This window comes from Aplidium turbinatum, chromosome 2, assembly GCF_918807975.1.
Source record: "Aplidium turbinatum chromosome 2, kaAplTurb1.1, whole genome shotgun sequence".
Taxonomy (NCBI): domain Eukaryota; kingdom Metazoa; phylum Chordata; class Ascidiacea; order Aplousobranchia; family Polyclinidae; genus Aplidium; species Aplidium turbinatum.
In genome coordinates this window covers 5,820,027-5,837,265 of record NC_137473.1, presented here as the reverse complement: position 1 = coordinate 5,837,265, position 17,239 = coordinate 5,820,027, and the positions used below count along the sequence as shown (strand labels likewise).

Sequence of the window (17,239 nt, the reverse complement as noted above, 5' to 3'; positions counted from 1 at the left end):
GTGGTGTCGTCACTTCGCTTCACAAAAGATGTCTTGCAATTACCAGTTTCAGTAAACAAGGAATTGTTTGACACATCGCAATACAGGCAACAATAGTGACCTGCAAACATATCAGTCAAAAATAGGCTCCAATAACAGGGAGAAAGAAACCAGGCACCATAAAACAAACGCTTGTGAAAATCACCGAAAAAACGTTTCTATCGTAACTCATGAACAGTGTTCTCTTTAAAAAAGCAATGAATCGGTTCTTCATCCTTTTTGTGAGAGTCTCTAAACCGTCTTTATTTGATTATTAGACAACTTACTGTCACTTACGGTGCTTAGACTACTGCTTATCAGCATGGCAAGAATTGTTGATTAACAACATTTTGCAGTACTAAGCTAAATATTTTCGTATTGGCCTACCACCAGAAAAATTCTTTAAATTTATATAATTATAATATTTTGCCAATTTATTATAAATTGAGTTGGCACACCGACCTATTTTGCCAACAAAAACTTGCATAAACAGAACACTGCTCATAAAACACAATGACGGTGAAACGCGCAATACTGTTTACATGACATTTATAAGCTTAAAATAAGCAACCCTATGCTCACAGTCACAGACAATTTCGAAATTCGAAGATAGACGTTTTAATCAACCACTGGGACAGTGTGGCTGGACATCGCATTGGAATAACTTTAAGCGACCCCCACCTAAAACTACAATCTGATTGGTCTGTCGGTGGAATCAGCTTGTAGGCCTATGTAGTTAGCTTGTAGGCCTATGTAGTTAGCTTGTAGGCCTATGTAGTTAGCTTGTAGGCCTGTCTCAGAGGCATCCAAAGTGGCTCTCTGTGACATTTGCAGTTTGTGTATTATTTTGTTGTTTTTGTTGTGGATATGGACAACTTTGTCTGACGCAAATAAATAATAATAATAATAATAAAATGTTTCTTTTTTACAAAAGCCTACGGGACCTTCATATATCTTGCTTATGCAACGCATGAATAAGCTTTCGGCAAATTTGAAGATTTTCTCAAGTTAGCGCACCAGTTCTCTCAGTTCTCTCAGAGGCCGCAGAAGTTCTCTCAGAGGCCCTGTTAGCTTGTAGGCCTATGTAGCCTAATTAGGGAAAGGCGGGGCAAACAGATGTGCTAACTGGCGACCGAGCCAAATTTCTTTCAACTTAAAGGGATAGTAAAGGAAAAACCGGACTTGGCGATTTTCCACATTCTTTGTGTTTAACATGCTACCATAAAACGATTTTCAATAAAATTTTGCCCCATTACGGTCTGATCAGCATTCTGCGCCTGCTTTTGTCAGAGCTTTCAAAACGGGAATTGGCGTGAGCAGCGAAGCGTGCAACTGTACAGTCTACCTCACTAAGGACAAGCAATCAGCTGATCGGGCAATATTTCTTACTGCGGGCGATTTAACTGTATGCATTCTCTCATTAACCAGAGTTTCTATGATTACAATCCGTAGTTTTTATACTTGGAGAATGAAATAATGTTTTGTCTAGTTCAAATACACATGATTTTACACAACCAACCAACTCTACATAGGCTACTGTGTAAATTCACGCTCGTCTGATCACATAGGCTACATTTCGTGGACCAACAAAATGAGCGATTTTATATAGATTTAACAGGACATTGATTGATTGAATCTTTATCCTTGGACTGGGAAAGCTTCTTGCAGAGCTTAATCCTGGCAGTTTTGCATACTTGTAGAAGCTTGAATTGCTTTTCATAGTTTAGTGCATTTTTCACTCGGTGCAGACTTACATATTACTAAGGCTATTTTAATTTAACCTAAAAAAATTCTTTTTTGCTTTATTTTTACTGAACGGAATTGCTAACTTGGAAACAAATAAGCCGATAGCAAGTCATGTCAATTTATTTTGTTTCAATAGAGCCATATATTAACAAAGAAGCAGAGTAAATGTAATCATGCATGTCCAATTGTCCATCTAGCATGTTGCTGTTTTATCTTTTCAATCTTCTGTAGTTTTACCATAAACATACAGAACAATGCAACTTCAATGGCCATTTTTATTGTGATCAATATCATACTGTACAAAAAAAATACAACACAATTAAAATAAACTTTCAAACGTTTTCGACACACACTTGTGTCGTCACCAAGAATTACTTTACATTTGCAATATATTGCATGTCTGCGCTAGGCTACAAAGCGAACTCTTTATCAAAGGTTTGTTGTTCTAATAGTTTAAAAAATCAATAAAAGCTGAATTTTGATGTGATAAATGTTAAATGTTTGCCACAAGTAATGTGATAAATGTTTGCCACAAGTATGCTGTTGAGCATGAAATTACTTTCAATTCTAAAAAGTCATTTGGTATGTTATTTTCGCCAAAAAACTTTTATCTTTCACGTGCTCCTCTGCTACATCTAGGAAAATCTGAAATTGTGTTCACAGACTCTGTAAAATACCTGGGTGTATTTATTGAGAGTTCTCTCTCAGATGAAAAAGATATTTCAAGGCAGGTACGCTCTCAGTACTGTGCTGCAAACAATGCAGAATCTCATTTCGCTAAATGCTCACTCGCTGTAAAAAACATTGTATTTCGCTCTTATTGTATGTCCTTTTACGCATCCCAGTTGTGGAACAAGTTTAGATCTTCTAGTATAAAACGATTAGGCTACGTGTTGCTTACAATGATTCTTTTAGAATATTGCACAACTTGCCTCGTTATGTCAGTGCCCGTGAATATCAAGTAATGTATAATATAACAACGTTTGATGCTTTAATGAGGAAAAACATGTTTTCGTTTATCAACCGTTGCATTCACTCCTCAAATCGCTTTATATCAGACCTGATGTCATCTGATTGTTTTTATCGTTCTGAATACTTTCAATTCTTCCAACGCTCATTGTATATAAATTTGTAACAGTAGATAGCCCATTTAGCGAGCTTTTAAACCGACGGCATCCAAAGTGGCTCTCTGTGACATTTGCAGTTTGTGTATTATTTTGTTGTTTTTGTTGTGGATATGGACAACTTTGTCTGACGCAAATAAATAATAATAATAATAATAAAATGTTTCTTTTTTACAAAAGCCTACGGGACCTTCATATATCTTGCTTATGCAACGCATGAATAAGCTTTCGGCAAATTTGAAGATTTTCTCAAGTTAGCGCACCAGTCGCTTATTCTTGTAACTAGGTAACCATAGATTGCCTTGTTTATGTTTGAGAGTGTTGACTAGAAGCAAACAATAAGGAGTTTTGAGTCTCAATCAATTTTATTCCAAATATTTGTGCACATTTTATCTTGCATGACTGCATGGTATGTTAACTGAAAATTTACTAAATTAGCCTTCGAGGCAATTCTTCAACAATTATTTAGAAATTAAATGTTGGAAGTGGCTATTTTTCCACAATCTGGTGTTGCCAGAGTTAGCATTAAAGTTAGGAAAGGTTAAGTTAAGGGTTAGAGTTAGGAATAAGATTAGGATTTTGATCTTCCCAGGACTAAAAAAAATTTCCAAAATACAAGTTTTTGTTTTCAACAGCTTTGAACTTTTCTCAAATTAGGGCAGAATTCCTTATCTGGCAACACTATTCAGGCTATTATTACACTATATAGTGTAAATATAGCCACAGCCTTAAATGTTTGTCTCCCTTTTTATTCAAAAAGCAATATCAAACGTAGCCTACTTGGTCAGTTGTTACTCTTGCTAAATGCAACTCCATTGTGTATTCTTCAGTGGAATTGATCTGACATGTCTGACAGCTTTTGGGATCTAATTTGTGTTTTGTTTGATTCTCTGTTTTTGTTTTTTATGTCATGTTCATATACAATCTTCTCATGTTTTGGCTTGCATTTACTAACCGCCACATTGCGATTGTAACCTTATTCAACGTTTCATTATTTTCTGTAAGTGTTTTCAGTATAATTTTCATTGGTAATATTTTTTTGTAAAATACTGCCGCCGGGGTGGAAGCTGACTTGGTGACCTCATAAGGTCTTTTGCTTCCTACCTCTCTCACTTCTATGTAATGTACCATTGTATTTGTCGTGATAATTTAAGAAAAAAATAAACCAGTGATTGATTGATTATTTCTTTTCGCATGTGCTATTATCCTAAATATAGCCTATCTGCTGCACTAGTTTAGTTGTTTTTATATCTGACCATCACAGCAAACTCAAAAAGCATTTGTTTGTTTAAATTTTTTTAAAACCGCGACTGATAATTATTTGGATTACGTGAAAGCAGTTTATTTTAGACCTTGAAACGCAGCAGTTCATGCTTGAAATAGTTTTGCCCTTGGTAGGATTTCTTTGTGAGGATTTTTTTGCCTGCCTTACTCTTCTTTGCTATGAGCTAAACACATCAAAATGTGTTCTCCCCATGACCATCAGCACTCGTGATAATGCACTATGGCTGTCGGCCGATCTTCATAGCAAGTGTCTATTTATACAAATCTTGAAAATATCAGCTAAAGCTATATATATGGGCTAATAAAGCTATTGCCTAAGTATATGTTGTTGTTTTTTTATTTTTGTTTGTAACATTTTCTTTTTTTATTTCCCTTTCTATTTTAAATTTTTCTGAAGGTGTTGTGACCGTGCCAAATTTCTTTCAATTTAATAGCCTAACTTGCTTTGGTCACAAGCACGTTTTAACGTTCATGTTTTGTTGCTTCTGCCCTTTTCTCGACCTTTGCTATGTTGACGTGTATTGTTTTTGCTGTGATGGTCAGAAATAAAAACTAATGAACTGAACTTTTGGATTTCACTCATGACTTGCAGGTCTTACTAAATTTGTGCTGACTGTTGTACTTGTCGTAAACAGGAAACAGCTGATTCTTGTATAAAAATTTTGTAGTAGGCCTATATATATTTATGCGCTACATATTTTTCATGCATTTGTTTATTTTAGTTGTCTGTTCATTGTATTGTATTTGCTTAACTTCAAAAAATGACAGATAGCCTATACTCAACAGATTCTGTTCATGTAGAAGTGTAAGACAAATTGTATTAACTGCAAGTTTTTTGCTTTTAATGCTATGTTCGGTGCCATACTAAACTAATTTTGTTCATTTATAACTGTTTGGCAACATTCAAAATTATTGCAACTTTGCCAAGATTTTCTTATGTTGGCTTTAGTCTTGTTTTGTTATCATCGTACATTGTTTGTTCTTTATTACCGGTATTATATAATTTCTATTTTGACAATGAAACATGCGATGACATGCTTAAGGCTATAAATTAAGTTTTTATTTACTTCTTGCTACAATAGGCCACTATACAAGAAAACAATTATTGAATTTTGCATCAAGCAACATATTTGTTGCCTTGTTGCAGACAAGCATCTTTGATTCTTTGACCTTACCATAGTTTTTGCAAGAAGCTTTTGGTTGAGAAGTGTACATTATCAATTTATAAGATGAAAACACAGTTTTCAGATCAATTCATTTTTTTATTTCTGACCACCACAAGGAGATAACTTGCTTGTCATAACAGAGCGTAAATTTAAAAAAACAGAAAACAGGAAAATCAAGTGGTATTTTATGATGAAATGAAACACCAAATAAGCAAGATTCCGCACCAGTGTTTAAGATAATGATCTGCATTCTGTTCTACACTATCTACTGGAAGTAGAACTTTTAACTGTAATAGTATCCCAGAAGATGAAAGTAACTACGCACAGTGGCCAGTGTTTCAATCTTCCGATCTCTTCAGCATAGTAAAATGAAAGTGGAAAGTTGTCTTGAAATTTTGAGAAGATGGTTTCTAAGAGTGATTTATTAAGCCAATGAGAATTGATTTAATTTTTGATTTCAAACTCTGGACAGCGAAATGTAATATATAAATAATAGTTTAATTTTTTAAAAGTACATGATTTGCTTGCAAAAATAATTTATTGCTGTTGTATGATAGCCTACCGGTAGTGTTTTTATAATGTAATATATGGTATAAAAAAAAACTTAAACTACTGCATCAAATATAGTTGTTAAATTTCTAATATCACTACAGCCTGTTTCACCCTAAAAGGGTTCAGAAGGTCGTTATTTAAATACAGGAGAACAATTTCATTCCATCTGAATAAGGACCAATTTGAATAAAAATAGAACAATTTGATTCCCTTTGAATAAGGACCCTTTAATGATCCCACGTTTAGGATAAAACAGGCTGTAGAGATTTTAGAAAGTAGTAACTATACATATTTGATGTAATTGGCTTTGCTTGACTTTTTGCTTGGCATTAAACACTTTTTGTAGTATTAGGCCTTTATGTTTTACAAGTCACCGCTTGTGAACTGAGCAAGTGACAACTGAGCATGTGACAACTTAGCTAGCAACATTTCAGCAAGTGACTGAAGTTGGAAAATGATGAAACTGAGCAAGCCGAAGCTGGGCATGTCGCAAGTCAGCAAAGTCAATTTAGCAAGAGATGTCCAAGCAAGTCTGACCCTAACTGGAAATTTCATTTGTTAACTTCAACAGGAGCTAAAATGCAATTGCTGAATTGAAGCACTGGCTGAGTTGTCACATGCCGAGTGGTGCGACAATTTTTCTATTAATGTGCAGTTGTGCACATTACATTTTGGCGATGTCTGCCTTAGCAGACTATATATACAATTTTTATGCAGGTATAATATATGTGTTTACTTTAAAGTTATTGTGTAAAATGGCTAGTTTGACAACTCCAGCATTTGTTTCCCCCAATGAGCCTCCTGATCATGGCGATGGACATCATGTTAAAGGTGGTCTAATTACAGAAATGCATGAAAAAGTTGAAAAACCTTCCCTTACCATTGAAGGAGATATAAAAGTTCTTAAGACAGTGTAAGTGTGTTTTGAGAATCTGCTGTTCTGCCGCTCTGCATTATCAACAGGTCTTGTCAATGCAATGACCTTTTCATGCAAAACTGCTATTCAACTTTAACTCCAGCACATTATAGTCCTTGATCTAAGACTTAGAAATAATTTGAACTTACAATGAAATGGATTCACCATTTTTGAAAATTAGTTTCAAGTTCTTTTTCATTGCAGAGAGTTAAACTGTGACGCGATGTGCTGTCGGTTTTCAGAAACTGGGGAAAAACTTGCTATTGGTCTGTCTAACGGCGATATTAAGGTCAATATTTGCAGTTATCTTAAAAATCTTATTTTGCTGTGAAAATGTGATATTGAACAAATTAAAATTTATATAATTGAATAGGCTGTGTTTTGAATAACAAGATATGAAAAAGGGTTTGCTACTAAAATAGCTGTGTATCATTTTACAGTTGGGTCAATATAGTATGCTTTGCTATGAGATTTAAAGCAAAACTTACCATACATTACTAAAGATAGACAATAACTACTATCTGCTGAGTTTTCATGCCAACTTTCTATGTTCAAGGTATATCGTGGCTCCACTGGCCATTGCATTTATCATCTATCGGATGAAGACACAAAAGCAGATCGTTTGCCGGCAACTTCTCTGCATTTCATTCCTGCTGAGTTATCAAATCGTGGAGAATTGCTGGTTGCTACATGTAGATATTTCAATCTTATTTGATAGATGTTTCAATGACGTAAATATAGACTGTACATAAACTGCATAACAGTTTATTTCACTTACCAATTCAGAGCTACACAACTCTAGGTCTATAAAATTTTAATCAAAATTTGTAAAAGAGTGAAAGTGAAACCAATGCAAAAGATGAAGCTTAACTTCTGTAGACTACACAGAACTTGCCCTAACAAAGGGGACATAACATATGGAATACACAGTGAAATGGCATTCTTAGATTTATCATTTTGTCAAATTATGCTCACTACCATTGATACTATAGTAATGCTTGTTCTAGCCAGTTAGTAACGACACTTCAACACTTGTTCTAAAAAACCCTGGTGTCATGTCTGTGGGCAGTCATCGCCAAACCGGGCTGCCCATGGCGTGGTCATGAACTGCCTAAATTCGGAAACGTAAACTGTTTTTGGAAACTTCCTCATTGCTTTTTCTAAAAATGTGATTGTGTGACCTCAAAAGGTATTAAGAAAGACCGTTGGCCGTAGTTTAAAACGTTTGTCTTCAAACAGGTCCTGGACCCACAGTTGCCGAACTCGGAGTAAACAAAATATTGTTTCATCATGAGTTAAATTGTCAGACCTGTAAGCAATCACTTTTAAACACAGTGTAGTTATGGTCGTGGTCTGGCCTCAAATGGTCTAAAAGGAATCCGGTTCATGGCTTGGATCAGGCTCAAAACGGGAGTCTTGGGCCTTCTGTCTATGAAACTTTCAGTGTACAGAATGAATGCTACCAATCTAATCATATGTTAAATTTGTACAGACGCCAGTGGACTGATAAAGTATTGGCACATCGCCACTGGGACTGCTCTCCAAACTTCACACGAGTCTATCCAGCTGCTTACGTCATCTCTTGCGCCGACTGTGTCTCACCTCATAGTTGGAGGAGGATCGGAGGAGATCTGTGTTTATGACATCGAAACAGGAACAAAGATAAACACCTGTGCACCGAGGTAACATTTTCATTCAACAGTTATATTTAGCGTTAGCGTTATAGGTTAGCGAAGCGTCACTGCAGCTCGCTGTGCTAGTGAGTAATCAGCCTTGTGCTGATAGCCGGGAAGAACGCCTTTCTTCACATTGACCTACCCCTGGCACCTGCTGGTTTTGTTGGCTCTTTCTTTCCACAAAGATAAGAGTTAAACTGACTGGTAAAGCGGCGGTCGATTACTCAAGTGGCAAGAATACGGTGCGATACTGATGAGCTCAGCCTCATGGGCGAAACACGTGTCTATCGCTGTCTATTCGATGCTACAATCGGCTGCCAAAATAACTTAAACGTTTAATTGGAGGTCTCAATGGCTGGCGTGGAAGCTACACCGTTCTGGTTAGCGAAGCGTCACTGCAGCTCGCTGTGCTAGTGAGTAATCAGCCTTGTGCTGATAGCCGGGAAGAACGCCTTTCTTCACATATATATCTCTGTTGTGAGATTTTTTAATTGCAGTTTTGTAATCAAGTCCTGACCAGTTTTTCATTAAACCGACATCCAAGCCAGTTAATCAGTTTATTTCAACATCTCATGCGTCGAATCAATGCATAAAACGGTTGATTTATTAGTTGAGGTTGAGATATAACTTTTCGCGTTCTTTGTGGTTATGGCTGCAATATGTCAAGCATTGGAATATTTCCGGAAAATAGTGATGTGTCTAAACTAGGTATGACCACTGAAACGAACTCTGTATGTTTCAACGCTTTGTTTTGTTAATAAGTCTCCCAAGAAACTTACTTAGATTTTCAAAACTTTTCATTGATTAGAGCTTGGTGTTTTTGCTCGGAGTTGGCTGTTTTGGCCAGGTGATATTCAGTTTATTGATTGTGACAGTCGCCACTGCCTGATATTTTTTTCCATAACTCCAACCCAGAGTGTCATTGATCGATGTTGAATGATATTGAATGTAATAAACAATATATTTTAGTCCAAATCGTTTCGTGATGGATGGCCATAGATTCCGTATATGTGCACTGAAGCACCATCCAATGGAAGACAACATCTTCTTCTCCGGAGGCTGGGACGACACCTTGCAGATCTGGGATCAGCGGGAGGAGCATTCTATCAGGTACAAATTTAGTAGAGGGGGAACCAAGCAATAGCACGGTATTTAGCATATTAGAAAAACTGTGCAGTTTTTCGGATGTGCATCATTATCTCCAAGGCGTCATTCGGTTGAACTCATTCGAACCACGTCATAAAAACTTGTTCTGCATAACTGCATAATATAGATTTTCAACTCAAATTATGCTCTTAAAATCGAGGACAAAAATAGAAACACTTTCATTTCTATACAATTATACATGCGATCATTTTGCTATCACTTTACGTCTAGACCAACATTTACACATACAATCATTGTTTGTCAAGTGGCAAAAGTTTTGATTTTGTAACTTAGTGGTAATTTTATGTCTTTCTCTATTACAGAAGGATATATGGTCCTCATATATGTGGTGAAGGTATAGACTTCGACGCTAAGCACGGCCACATACTAACAGCGTCTTGGAGAAAGCACGATGTTTTACAAGTATCTATCAACAAGTTATAAGTTAAAAGTCTTGTTTTTCTCTGCTACATTGTAACGTCAGAGGTCAAACTAGTCGTCAGCTCAGATGTTTAGGCAATGAACGAATAAAATAGTAAAGAAACTTGTCATTACAAACTTAAGAGGTTAATGCTTTTCTGCTGGACCATTGTTTTAAGTCGTGTAAAGCAATTTGCAGAGTATTTGAATAAGGACCTTCTGATGATCTCCAGTAAAGGTGAAACAGGCTGTAGTGTAGTGGTTATTAGAGATAGTAACTGAATTTGATGCAGAGACTGCATGTGGGTTTTCGAGAGATGATGCATGCAACTGTTGAAGCAATGCATAATTGTATATACCGTGTTTCCCTGACATGTAACTCAAAAACAGCTTGCAGTGTTGAGAACATTTTATCGACGTTCTTTCGAACATTGTCTTCGTTAGACCCTTGACATGCTTGAAGCTGGACACGAAGATAGATTTCTTACTTTCCAGTTTGCTTAGTTTTAACTTTCAACTACCAGCCATAAACCTAGATGCAGCATTAAAATCAGCCAAATTGTATTCTCTTGCAGGTCTGGGACTACAAAAGTGGGAACCGGATCAAAACCATCCCTCCTGACTTTAGTGGTGACTCTCTGGTAAGTAACGAAGCATCAAATGATGCTTGCTAGAAGTCTCTTGGTTGAGTTGCAGGCGTTGAATCCGTATAAAAATGACGGATTTTGCTGTCTGGGTCGTTTATCCCCAACCACGCGGACAATATATACACTTTGTTTTATCGTTAGCCCAATCGATGCTACTTTGCCGCTAATGAAAGTCAAATCCAGTCTGTCTGGTTGATTTAATGTCAATAGATATCGAATAAATGTAAATGCTATCTATACTTCCATCTAACCTTTCTTCCACAAATCTACACACACTCTGTTTTACACTAAATGATTGGCTTTCAATCCTGTCTGGTTTGTTTGTTTATTTTGAGACAAAATCTATTGTTTTCTTTGACGAGTGAAGCTATTATCTGATCCTCCATTATTTATGCTGGCTGCCTTTTCCTTTTGAACATCCACACTGGCCTTTGTCTCAATTGACCGTTCTTTTACCTCAATGAACTCGACAAAGAATTTTGTTATTTATGAAGGCGGTACTTGAACTCCTTCTTTTGAGATTGTGCAACAAAACTTATCATATCGTTTATTTCAACTATTTTTGTGATAATGTTGTTGTATAAATACTTTTGTTCCACTACCGTTATTAGATGATAAAAAGTGCCATTAAAACGACCTAAAACAGAGCAATTGTAGACAGCAAATACCAGCTGAAGAAAAAACAAAATTTTTAAACCAGAAATCAAATTTCCTTTGCTATTGCGTTGCATGGAACCTATGTTTTGTGTTTTTTATTACTATGCAGCGCTATTTTAAATAGAGTGTATTTTGCAGCATATCTTGGAAAACCAAATCTTTTGTTAAATTTTTAGTTTGGAAGTGCAAAATTGTAAGCGCTCGCTTTCATTGTACAAACTTTCATATACCGAAACTCTTGCTTTCCCTGCAATCGCCTACGTAAGCTTGAGTACATTCAACGTCAGCCTACGTAAGCTTGCGTACATTCAGCGTTCATTCTCAAACGGTCATACCTTTACAGCAAGCAAAAAACTTCTTCAAATCTATTCACAGTTTTATTTTTTGCTATCCTCGTCCAGATGATGGATATCTTTCTTCATCCGACAGTCTTCTCATGAGTCTTTTTTGGTGTTCTTCATATCTTACCGTTCTCAATGATATAAGTCTCATGCTTCTGCATTGTAGTTTGATTTCATTGCTCCTCACTCATTGTCTCAGTGCAGTGGTTGCGGCCATCGCTGTTAGTGGACGTGGGTTTGAATCCTGACATGGTCGTAGTTTACCAGAGATTTCCAAGTTGCTACTGGTATTGTAGTTATACATTGAACACTACATGTCAACATCTTACAGATGCATTCACCTATGACACTACTGTACCAATATGAGAAAGCCTCTGTAGACGGTAAAAACAACGCTTCCCTTTTAACGCTGCTGCCTGTACAAAAACTGTGGGATGGCGCAATGAATAAGGCGTTGGCTTTCCAATTATGCAAACCTAGTTCGACTCCCGGCTTCAGCTGGTTGTTGAAAACACCGCTCACCTCTACCTAGGGTGTAATAAATTGGGTGGGCATAATTGCTGCAGGCCACCCTACTCTCCTTAGTGCTGAAGGCTTAGTACAATGAGAACCTCATACCGTACCCGACACTTGAATCAAGTAGGAGACCACCTTTACGTTTACAAAGTACTATCAAACCTAACATTACTATCACATACCTTGCAGCTATACTGCGGCCAATGGCTGGGGAAGGAGCACATACTTAGCGGCGGATCGGATAACAACATGATACGCATCGTTGATAAAACGACACTAGCGGTGAGGACTATGCTATTGAAACGGTTATGAATACTTTATTTTATAAAATGAGCTGTATATAACGGTTAACACTGTTTTAGTACGCCAACAAATTTACTATTCAATTGTATTGAATGCGTCCTCTTGAGTGTAGTCTATCCATATGGTTATACCTTACAACAGAGGTGTGGACCCAATGGATATACATTTAAGTTCACACAGCATTTGTAAGTTCGAGATGTCGATGACTGAATATTTCACAAGTTCAAGTTCTATGACTTTTATTCGGTTTCAGCTTTGTGCAACAAGCGGTGATTTTTTTTGGTTGTTCAAGGTAGCAATCAGTTTTGAAAACTCTCTTCCCAAAATTAAGCCACTGTACCCTGCTTGTGAACTCGCTGTTCTTTTTGCTTTGAGTTTTAGCTCACAGCTTTGGATTCATAGTAATTTAGGTTCTATAAGGTACTTCATTATGAACTAAAATTGCCCTTTGAACAAATTTATATCAGAGAACGGTTTATTTGAATCGTTGCGTTTGTGACCGTTCTGCTTAGTGTTTGTGATCTGACGATCAGACTTCAACCGAGCAAGTAATTGTTTTCTTTTTCACCTCGTGTGACTGAAAACTTGACAATGGAATCAAGTTTGTAAGCCGCAAGTATATTCAAGACCATTGTGTGATTTGTGAAGTTCAAATTCACTGTTAGAAAAACAAAACGATTGAGACGCCACTGTCGTAAGTTACTGAGTGAGGCTACTGTCTGGCTGAGGGAAGTCCTTTTATGAAACGGTTTGTACTCAAATTAGGCAAGCCACTGAGAATCTTATATTTCAAACAGTAGATTTGACAAGTTTTATCTTATGATTAAACGACTGGCCAGCGAATTCGGTCATTTTTCCGTTGATTCGACGTCTGCAGACATCGAATCAACGGAAAAATGACTGGATTTGCTATCTGGGTAATAACAATATACATGATCACTTTACCTTCACACGTCATAATATGTTGTCATTCAACAGACGTCAGGCATGATCAGCAACCTTCCCTCCGGTGTCTACAGCGTCGACCACGATCAGCATCGTCTATCTCATCATCACCACGCTCATAATGACGTCACAATGATATCAGCCGTCGCTGGGAAGCATCTCTACTTCATCTCGAATGCTCCAACCAAACGGGACTAACTAGCGGCAGTTGATTGCTCAATGCTCAAGGTGCCCCATTTTTACTCTGTTGTAACGACAGGGCTTTGCGCTGTGACTGTAAAGTTTATCTTGTGGCTGTGAGGATGAAGTAAGCCAAGTTGTGTTTTAGTTTTGTTTTCAAAGATCATTTTCTTCAGTGCTGCACGAACTTCACAGTAACTTTAAACTTTTAAAATTGAAATGAGACACGATTGTTGATGGTTTTGTTCATTGATTGCCCAGTAATGTGCATTGAAAGCCATCCTTGGGTAATTTAACACACCGGTTCCAGCCAAAGCAGTTTTGCCAGGGCTGTGAGCTGGAAAAATGTTGGCGCTTTCGATGGCGACGCTTAGAAATATTGGTGTAGGATTTTGTCCGCAAGATTTTACGCAATCCTGGTGTTCAGATTTGATCAAATCATTAACTTTGTTGGTTTGGCTTGATTGCAGTATTACACGGTACATTATGTTTGTTTGTCGTTCGTCTTGTGGCTTTATTGTGGTTTTATATATAGGCTATAGTTTTTGTCTACAAAATAACTTTGATATTTTCAACTTGTATTTTTATAAAAAAATATATTTTCAATACCGGAGTCGTGGTTTTGTTGGAATAGTTGACCATTTGATTTTATTATTGCGCTCTACAGCGGCAGGCAAGTGATGGATTAATGAGACATAAAGTTCAACGCTACTACCATGAAGTTTTGAGTGCGAAGCAGAGCTGTGGAATCGAGCGAAAAATATTCGACTCCGACTCCTCAAAATTTATAACTGGCCGACTCCGGTTTCAGTGTTGCCAGATTTTTTTTATAACTTTTATTCTTCATTTAATTTCAGTAGTAGTAGCAGTAGTCCAGTTTTAATCCGGTGATGTCCCTGTTACCGAGGGTGGCCGGATTCACCTCAAAGTGCCGCAATTGCCTTCACACTCTGCCTCCACGTCGATCTGTCTAACGCGTCCTCTCTTGTCAAGCCCACCTTGCTGCTTTCTTCCTCAACTTGCCTTTTCCACGTTTTTTTGGGTCTTCCTTGTTTTCTACGACCCTCCACTTGTAACTCCAGCGCTCTTCTCAAAACATCATCTTCATCCCTTCTCAAAACATGTCCGTACCACCTCACTCCATTCACTTTCGCCAACTTATCAACATCATCATCATAATCCATCGTCGGTTTGTTCCCCACTAGTGGGGGTGGCCGATTGTTTCCGCGCAGCAATTGTTTTAATCCCTTTTCTCCATTTCACCCTGTCCCTTGCATCTTCCTCCTTCAGTCCGACTTTTTTAAATTCATCCTTCACTTGTTGTTTCCACGTTCTTCTTGGACGACCGCGTTTCCTCTTCCCATCCACCTTTAGATCTAGTGCCTTTCTAAGAAAACTTCCTTCCTCCCTCCTTATCACATGTCCATACCATCTTACTCCATTTGCCCTTGCCAGTTGGTCTATGGTCTCTCTCATCTCTAGCATATCCAACAATTCTTCAGTCCTTTTTTCCCTTCTCGTTTTCACCCCACACATTGCTCTCACCATTGACCTTTCCGTTCTTCTCAGGATTGCCAGTTCACTCTCTCTCAATATCCATGTCTCGCTACCATATAGCATTGCAGGCCGCACACAGCTCCGATATACTTTCCCAAACATTCTCATTCAATCCAAGCAAGTTCATAAGTTCTTCTCTTCGGTATTCCTTTTGTCCATCAGCTTCACAGCACACATTGCTCTCACCATCGCTCTCTCAGTTCTTCTTAAAATCGCCAATTCGTTTTCCCGTAAGCACCATGTCTCACTTCCGTACAGCATTGCAGATCTCACACAACTAGCATAAATTCTTCCTCTCATTTTCAACGGAAATCTTCTACCACATAACAACTCTCGACACTCTCTGAATTTCACCCAACCAAACCTTACCCTTGCAGTCACTGCCGCTTCACAACCACCAATGGAATTCAATCTATCTCCTAGATAGCAAAAGGCATTCACTGATTCAACTTCGTCATTCAGCTTTTCAACAGGACCAACCATTCCTTCCTCAATCTTCTTGCATCTTTCACATACAAAACCATCTCCGGATCTGCATGTCACTCTCTTCATCTTTGCACATCTTCCATGCACCCACTTTCTGCATGTCGTACACTTAACAGAATTTGCCATCACTCTTCTTCCACATACACCACATGGGTCAATTTTGCTCATTGTGATTTCCCCTTCCGTTCCACTTATTAGCCTACAACTTTTGTCTTTTTGATATTGACCTTTGCATTGAAGCGATTCCTTCCATCCATTTCTTCTTCCATTCCTTCCATTTCAATTAAATTGAAATGGCTATTCTTACAAAAACTGGCAAGAACAAATAGCCTACATCTTATTTCTGGTAACGTTTCAGGGCGCAATAAGGAGAACAGAAAACAACGTTTTTAAAAAAAGATTGCGAACAGAAATTTTCTTGTAGGCTACATCGTTTTGTATCAAGTTGGAGTCGGCCTTTTTTTAACGACTCCGGACAAGCCAAAATCCCTCTGATTCCACAGTCCTGGTGCGAAGGGCACGCAGCAGGCCATCACGCATTTGATGATTGGGACGCTTTTAAACTTTCTGGGTCGAACTCAGATTGTCTTCTTTGCTTTCTGGATGTTGTAACTCGTTTCTTCATCACCATTTTTATTAACACATAGATCTACGTCATCCATCGAATTTCCACCAGTCGACAGAACACGTCCTTGGCGGTCGTCGTCGTGTGAGCCTCTGGACCCGAGGGTCTATCCTTTTAGGCCTACCACCCCAGATTCACGATGTTCTCGGATTAAGCTGGAAGGCAACTAGAGAGCAGCCAGTCTTTTGTTTTATCATCCAAGACACGTAGACCTTCCACTCCATCAGCATTAGGTGGCTTAAAGATGGTGCAATCTTTGATGATTTGGTCCGCGGTCTGTTCCTCAGCACCACATTCACATGTAAAGGAAGAATCCATCCCCTATTGGTGAATGGTTGAGCAGAAAAGCCCGACGCTCGTACGGAGACGGTTGAGGCGCACCCACGCCTGTCGGCATCGGGGATAAACGAATGGAGTCTGGTGGTTCCTGACTTCCATTGATAATTCTATTTATGGTCCGCCCAATTAGTCGCAGAGATGTTTTGTCTGTCAGTTTCGTTGATCAGAAGTTAAACGGCTGGCACGAATGGGTGTCTTGATTTCAATTGACAGGGGGTACTCTCTTGGGAGAACAGAGATTGTGGAATCGAAAAAATGGTTGTCCTCCATTCATGGCGCCGGAACGATTTTTGACTGGGGGCACGCTTGTGAAAAAAGGGCACTTTTGTTGCTGAAAGGCCAATTTTTTTTAAAGTTTTAAGATTAGATATACCGATAATGCTCATCTATCAGCTCATTATCGAGTAATGATACAAGTGTCCGGTATACAAATAACAATGGCATATGGAAGGGCATCATGCTATGTTATAATGATGTAACCTACTGTAATAGAGAATTTTGTGTCGTGAATATTATTTTGAGGCAAAAATGAAAGATTATAATTAGGCTAAAAGCAAATAGCAGAAATTTTTATATTGCAAAATGTGCCGTAACT

At 37.9% G+C, this 17,239-nt stretch overlaps 1 protein-coding gene across 1 annotated transcript; it reads left to right on the top strand.

Annotated features, from left to right (window-relative positions):
• Positions 1–6,611: 6,611 nt before the first annotated feature.
• LOC145764787 (uncharacterized) lies at positions 6,612–14,244 on the top strand. Its single transcript, XM_082576462.1, has 9 exons — positions 6,612–6,803; positions 7,011–7,095; positions 7,363–7,498; positions 8,299–8,488; positions 9,452–9,592; positions 9,952–10,051; positions 10,624–10,689; positions 12,399–12,491; positions 13,491–14,244. Exons 1-9 carry the CDS (start codon positions 6,646–6,648, stop codon positions 13,653–13,655), a joined length of 1,134 nt encoding a protein of 377 aa, XP_082432588.1. The 5' UTR covers positions 6,612–6,645; the 3' UTR covers positions 13,656–14,244.
• Positions 14,245–17,239: the final 2,995 nt, after the last annotated feature.

Bases quoted from the DNA above. Each gene is read 5' to 3' on its own strand.
- LOC145764787 (XM_082576462.1), top strand. From the start codon at position 6,646: ATGGCTAGTTTGACAACTCCAGCATTTGTTTCCCCCAATGAGCCTCCT. The intron at 8,489-9,451 runs GTAACATTTTCA...AATATATTTTAG, and splicing joins ATAAACACCTGTGCACCGAG to TCCAAATCGTTTCGTGATGG. The intron at 10,052-10,623 runs GTATCTATCAAC...ATTCTCTTGCAG, and splicing joins GAAAGCACGATGTTTTACAA to GTCTGGGACTACAAAAGTGG.